Raw genomic sequence first — 7,075 nt, 5'->3', positions numbered from 1 at the left:
TCTGTGAGAAATATAACGATCCAAAGACAAAAGAACTGATAAAAAAGCTGTTATAGGAGCAACAGCCATGTGGGCAGCGCTGTGTCATATGCCATAGCTGTGCACAAGGTGTTTGTCACAGCTCCAGACTTATTTGTTCATTAATGACGTCATCAACGACTAGTCGACTTCGACTCGACTTTCATCACGTAAAAGTCGACTTCAAAAAATCAGAAGTCATTCAACCCCTAGCATAGACAAATAGTCACCTTGGCTCCATCTGAACCAGGAGGTCCAGTCTGTCCTCGATCACCCTGAAAAAACAATAAACAACAAAACTTAATCAACTGATTCATAGATTATGCATTCAGAAAGTGTGTTCATTGTACCTTGATGACACAAGCCACAATAAAGTCATGCACTGACTTCTGTTCTTTACCTTACTTCCAATTTCACCAGGAGGTCCTCGGGGACCCTGAAACAAAAATCCACGAATTAAAGAAAAATGAGGAGGAATGTTAGAGCAACCATGAAATATATTAGTGAAAGCATTTCATACCCGATCACCAGGGTCTCCGGTGTTTCCTTGGGGGCCTGGTTTACCCTCAATACTCTCACCCTGCAACACAATCACACAAACAGGCCAGGTCAAGGAAATACATTCATGGACAAGCAATGCACACATTTTACAAAACACAAACAAAAAATAGCTTACGAGCAATGTAAAAAAAATAATGGCAGAAAAACATACAGATTCTCCTTTGGCTCCTTTTTGTCCAGTCAGTCCTCGTGGGCCCTGAGAACCAGGCGATCCAGGACTTCCCTGAAAATACACACAAATACCATTCGGTGCATGTGATAAAAACTCAAAAACACACATTGAAGTACACATGACCAATTTACAGCAGCACTCACACAGAAACACAGATACACACGTTAACATCCATTTACACTGTCACTTTGGCATGAATAATGGAGACACTCACAGGTTCACCGGCATCTCCTTTAGCAGCTACCCCACTACCCACTCCGGGAGGACCCTGTTAATCAGAATAAGAAAGAAGAACACATTTACGTTCAATAAATGTGACTGATTGTCTTTACACATTGTATTAGTATGCCATTAGAGAGTTCTCGTGGTGCATTAAATTACTTTGCCCTTGCTGAATCCTTAAACAACATGGGACGTTTTAATGAAATGTTAGAGTACTTGCTTCTCCACATCAAGAAATAATGGATTATTGCTTTTAAATTCCCTAGAAATGCATACAAAATCATTTCATTTATATGAGTAGTGTGTGGTGGACTTCTGAAATTAGGCATTTTCTTTTTTTATCAGTGTAAATTTACGTTTCATCTGATTACATGGATTCTAGGTTAAAGGTATATAAAAAGACCATGTACCTTACACTTGGGACTATCAACATGCAATCAATACAATATTTCTGCATGTTTACTAACATATGCTGACAAATAGACAAAAAATTTGCTTCATATGGTTACATCTAAAGTAACTGATTCTATTAAAATATAGTAGTTTATACACCATTTGATGTCTTATTTTATAATATTTGTTCTGTGTTATTGTTATACTAGCAATTATTTTCTCTCTCTCTTTTTTTTTTGGGAGAAGGCTTCCCTGGTTTCTTTTGAAGAAGAATTTATATCAACTCACCCTCTCACCATGGCTGCCTTTTTCACCCTGCAGGAAAATTAAATGAAACACAAAAACAGACAGGTACATGACTGGCTGAAGGTATACGTGAAACTTCAAACAGTGAAAACAATGAATAATGTTGCATAACAATATCGATCTAGATAAAAATGCCAGTGGCACTTTCACATATTTTCATAGCTGGGTTAAAATAAGAAAACAAACATGGCGGTGAGATTATCTCTGTGTACTGATAGATATTTGGTTCATTTAACTGCTGTGCAGATGTTTTACTGTAGATCGATTATTTTTATTTTGACCTCTAACCTCACACAATGCATAAAGAAAGGTGAGTGAGCTCATGAATACATATATAGATAAGTGTTGTGTTCTTCAACTTGGCCATTAAGACCCTCAATATGCCCAAAGTCCACAATGGCATGAGTTCACAGCGAACTACTCATCACTCAAACAGGGCCAGGGACAGGGGCATGCATACTGCACATTTAGAGACACCTTTAGCAGAAAAGGCAATGGAGGATGGCACAAGATTATTAGGGAAATGATTCCCTTAGAATTTTTAACTTGTGTTACTCACATGTCTACTGAAGTTTGGACTACATACCTGGATTTTATTGATGTCTCTTTAAGTAATATTTTGAGTTTTGGTATGTTATAAGGCACATATGTTTTTTTTTCTTCTCCTTTTCTTTTACTTTTTTTTTCACTAGCATGGTAAAAGATGGACATTGTCTGTTGGTTGGTTTGGTTATGTTTATGTTATAAGTGGTTGAAATGTTGATAAAAAAGATGCAATAAAAAAAGGAAAGGTCATGGATTTTGACCTTAATAGAAAGTCCAGCAGTGCCTGGCAACCCAGGGCGACCATCCTGTCCGGACAGACCTCGTGCACCTGGCTCTCCCTTCGCCCCATCCACACCTGGACGACTAGGAGTGCCCTAAAAGGAAAGAAAGACATAAAATAGGCAATGTAATAACCCTGTTGTTTACTTGATGACATGAAGAACTTGTACATGTATATGCTTCTTTCTTGTCATTGTGCAGGTGAGAGTGATTTTCTTGTGTTTCTTACAGGGATCCCTGGGATTCCTGGCTCTCCTTTACGGCCCGGTAAACCTCCTCCAAAAGCAGATCCAGGTTCCCCCTGTAGCAAGTAGTAAAAACATATAATTTCTTGAACCAAACAATTGAAGCTCTTGTTGTAAATGCTGTAAAAGTGAATGAATAAATGAAATGCTAAATCAAGGGGTAGAGTAGAGCAGTTAAAGATGAATTTTAATATCACTCTTACCCTTTCACCTTTCTCTCCCTTTAATCCATGAGGGCCTGAAATGCCTGGTTCTCCCTGTAAAACAAAACAGACAAAACATTTAATAAGTGTTTGTGTATGTTTGTCTATACATGTACAGTATGTATATGAGTACTCACAGGGTCTCCTGTCACACCTGGTAATCCCTGAATGCCCTGAATGAAACAACAGAATGACATCAGATTATTAACCCATGTTATAAATCAATTCATGAGATCTTTTTAGCTTTAATATTTTAAGTGGTACTGCACTAAAGAGGATTAAATTAAGAGATTAATTAAGAGATAAATTAAGAGATTAAGAGTTTTTAGCATGCATCCAGACCTGGGACCGTATTTATCAAGCTCCTCAAAGTGCCATTTTAGTCTTATAGGGGTCATATGATGCGATTTCAATTTTTCCTTTCTCTTTGGAGTGTTACAAGCTCTTGGTGCATAAAGAAGATCTGTAAAGTTGCATAGACTGGCGGGGCATAGAGGAGAAACAATAATGTACAGTATGTGGAAAAGAATGTGTTTTTTTTACTTTAAACCACATAAACACATTTCATTACACCAAAAACTCAAAATAATGTTCTTTTTAGCAACATCATATGACCCCTTTAAGTGCTGAGAATTAATTAAATTTACTCCTACTTTCAAACTTAAGTATAAAAGCAAGTTGTCAAATTTCTTAAAGCCCAATCAGAGCACACCTCGCTTTTCAGAAAGGCGGGGCATAGAGAAGAAACAATAATGTAGAGTATGTGGAAAAGAATGTGTTTTTTTTACTTTAAACCACATAAACACATTTCATTACACCAAATACACAAAATAATGTTCTTTTTAGCAACATCATATCTGACTTCAGTCTAGCGCGAGTATTATGCTCTTTAAAAACACTCCCGACTCCCGTTATAATCAGTGAAGCTATACCTACAATGTATCATGAATAAATCTCTTACCCCTTATTTACACTGCACACGTCTGCAGTGCGTTACTGCTCCGACACGGCCACCGGAACTGATCATGGCTACTCACCAGCCACACCGTGGCAAGTTTCTGAAGCGGCTCTTTGCGCTGCATCACTAAAGATAGGCGCCTATATTTTGATGGGGCACACCTGAACCGAATGGAGCCTCATCACCGCCGCTGTTTAAATGCCGAGCGCGCCTCTCCTCGGGAGACCGGTCTCTTCCCCGTGCATGCACGCTGGTGTCCTCGTGGGTCCAGGAAGGGTGCATAGAGGGACTCCCGTGCCGCCAGAGTCGTGAGCTACCGGACCCGCGGTCCGGACGAGAACCGCACCCGTTACACGGCCGTCGGGCTAGGATGCCGGGCCGTCTAGTCCCTTCAAGTGCCGTGGGCAGAGAGAAGGACGAAGCCGTTGAAAGAAGCCGCCGCCCCTCGCGCCCCGGACCTGAGAGGGGAGCACGTGCGGCTGCCGGACTCCGGCCCTTACCTGGACCCTTCCTTCCTGACCACTGCCCTTCCCTGCACGAACCCCGCAGCACGACGAGGACACCAGATCCCCTGTTTTATTTTGGACACTTGATTCCCCTTTTTCCTGGACACTTTGTTGTTTATTTTGTTAATAAAAGCCTCTCCGAGGCCTGATGCCACACCCACTGTGTCTGTCGTTTGGTGATCCCGCCACAATGTGCATACAATATATCCAAATACCTGTTTTAACGGTACCATTTAATACAATTACTCATGATTTCATTCTTACTGGTAATCCAACTGCACCAGGACGACCTGGAACACCTGGACTGCCATCCAGTCCTGGGAAACCCTGAAAAAGATGGAGGGAAACAAATAGAAAAAGAGAGAGCATATCAACACTTGTGTTCTGTGTGCATATATGTGTGTATTCATATTTAAGTGCCACTTACTCTCTCGCCTTTCTCTCCTCTCACTCCCAGACCACTGCCTGGTTGACCTGGTGGCCCCTCTGGTCCTCTGAGGCCCTCACGACCGGGTAAACCATCATGACCCTATTTAAAAACACACACACACACACACAATCAGACAGACATTTACTTGAGGATATAAAAAACAAAGTTTCTAAGAAATAATTAATGAATCCCACAGTTTAGATGAACAAACAGAGCTAAATGTGCATGCAGATTAACTTACAGGCTCGCCTTTTCTTCCATCCACTCCATCTCTGCCCCTCTCACCCTATATACACACAAAAGACAAGATGCATAAACATTTCACCAGAAAATTACAGCAATTATCAACTCCAACAAGCCAACTTGTAGTTATTATATACAACAACAATTATTACCTTCTGACCCAGTTCCCCTTTAGCACCCTGCAACAACGACACAGGTCAATCTCTTGTGAAGTGCATGTAGATGTACAAATGTAAACACAAATATGTAATTATGTCTTGGTGTTTCTGTATGTGTTAGTCTTTTAAGTACGCACTTACTTGTGGACACTGTACGGTACAAGGCCCTGGCTAAAAGGAAACAACAAATCAAAATCAGTCTTTACTGCACCTAGTCTTCTCTTCTTATCAATAAAGACTATCAATAAGGTTTGAAACCACCATAACATAAAAAAACCTTCTGCTGTATCATGACTCTGGTGAGCTTGACAGGCAAAGCAAGCATCATAATAAATAAAAAAATGATGACACAACATTTATGACAGCTAGATGGATGGATTTTATCTGACCGTGACACTAGTCCCGCGTGCAAGGCCACAGAGGAGGTCTGCCAGGTCGGGGTGGAGACCAGAGAGCTGATTTGCGTCTTGAGCATAGAGCAGATTCTGAGTGCTGCCATCTGTCACTGCCGAACGCAGCTCTCTAGAGTCTGCACGTCCAATTCCTACCGCCAACACTGTCACACCTGAGGGACAGAGTTATTACAGTGCTAACTCACTCTTATGGACATGGGACAGAGCAGCCGGGATGGTTTGCTCTGTTTGCGTGTACATTAATGTGCTGGGGCTGATTTTGTGTGGCTTACCATCAGCTCTAACAGCAGCAGCCGGCTGGCTAAGATCATCGGTTGACTTCTCGTCTGCGATAATAACAACCACCCCGGGAACACTATACCTCCGACCTGCTGGTGCGCTCAGCAAAAACTGACGTGCGTATGTCATTGCCTGGCCTACACATAAAAGCAGAAAATATTAGCACACTCACATAATGTCACCTGAATGTCAAATATGTACAGTACATGCTTGCAATTGTTGCAAATAAAACTTAAATATATATATATTAAAAATTGTAAAGGTTTCATATGTATTTTATTGCACTGCTTTTAATTTTGGATGGATTTAATATTAAGAAATTGTTGCACTACTGTTACATGTTCTCTGTGCCTTGTCTGGACTTTTATGTTGAAGTACTTCCTGTGCCTTGTTTGTAGTCTGTTTGTAGTCCATTTGTGTATTGGTTCCCCGTGATTAGGTTCCCCAGGTGTTTCCCCATTTACCACACCCCTTGTTTTCTTGTTAGCTTGTTCTCCTGTGTATAAATAGCCCTTGCGTTTCACGTGTGCTTGGTCAGTTGTTGAATGTTATTATGCCGTTGTCTGCCTGTGTTTTGGTTCTCTGTTTCCTAGTGTTTCCTGTTCTTTGTTCACTTGGTCTTTTTAATAAAGGGGTCATATGATGCAATTTCAAGTTTTCCTTTCTCTTTGGAGTGTTACAAGCTGTTCGTGCATAGATAAGATCCCTAAAGTTGCAAAGGCTAAAGTCTCAAACCCAAAGAGATATTCTTTAAAATTTAAGACTCATCCACGCCCTCCTAAAACGCCTCGTTTAAACACGCCCCCACATGTCTACGTCACTGTGTGGAAAGATTTGCATAACACCGCCCAAATGTTCACGCAAAGAAAGAAGGCATAACTTTGATTCTCGCTGTAGTATTGTTGCTGCCGCCATGTCGTGGAGACGCTGTGTTTCGTTGTGAAAGCGAAACTACTTTGTTTGGTCTTTCAAAAGAGGACACAACTAGAAATCAGTGGTTAAGTTGTATTTACAACAGATCCAGAACAGTTCAAACCAAATATTCAGATGTGTGCACTATAAAGTGGGGCAATTCCAACTTTGCAAGGACAGTCTGGCGCTTCTGACTCAGCCTGTAAGTATGTTTTCATATTTAAAGAATTT

At 40.8% G+C, this 7,075-nt stretch overlaps 1 protein-coding gene across 1 annotated transcript in view; it reads right to left on the bottom strand.

Annotated features, from left to right (window-relative positions):
* Positions 1–7,075, bottom strand: part of col7a1 (collagen, type VII, alpha 1) — a 67,140-nt gene that overhangs the window by 29,444 nt on the left and 30,621 nt on the right. Inside the window, exons 31-47 of the mRNA XM_016515898.1 lie at positions 5,926–6,069; positions 5,630–5,805; positions 5,382–5,411; positions 5,235–5,261; positions 5,081–5,125; positions 4,837–4,938; positions 4,674–4,736; positions 3,083–3,118; positions 2,946–2,999; positions 2,727–2,798; positions 2,479–2,592; positions 1,655–1,681; positions 966–1,019; positions 731–802; positions 539–598; positions 419–454; positions 249–293 (exon numbers count right to left, since the gene is read on the bottom strand). Of these exons, the coding sequence (XP_016371384.1) occupies positions 249–293; positions 419–454; positions 539–598; positions 731–802; positions 966–1,019; positions 1,655–1,681; positions 2,479–2,592; positions 2,727–2,798; positions 2,946–2,999; positions 3,083–3,118; positions 4,674–4,736; positions 4,837–4,938; positions 5,081–5,125; positions 5,235–5,261; positions 5,382–5,411; positions 5,630–5,805; positions 5,926–6,069 (1,157 nt within the window). The remainder of the gene's footprint in view (positions 1–248; positions 294–418; positions 455–538; positions 599–730; positions 803–965; positions 1,020–1,654; positions 1,682–2,478; positions 2,593–2,726; positions 2,799–2,945; positions 3,000–3,082; positions 3,119–4,673; positions 4,737–4,836; positions 4,939–5,080; positions 5,126–5,234; positions 5,262–5,381; positions 5,412–5,629; positions 5,806–5,925; positions 6,070–7,075) is intronic.

The sequence above is a fragment of the Sinocyclocheilus rhinocerous genome, unplaced genomic scaffold (assembly GCF_001515625.1).
Source record: "Sinocyclocheilus rhinocerous isolate Xijiao unplaced genomic scaffold, SAMN03320098_v1.1 scaffold85, whole genome shotgun sequence".
Lineage (NCBI taxonomy): Eukaryota > Metazoa > Chordata > Actinopteri > Cypriniformes > Cyprinidae > Sinocyclocheilus > Sinocyclocheilus rhinocerous.
This window is presented reverse-complemented; position numbering and strand designations above follow the sequence as displayed.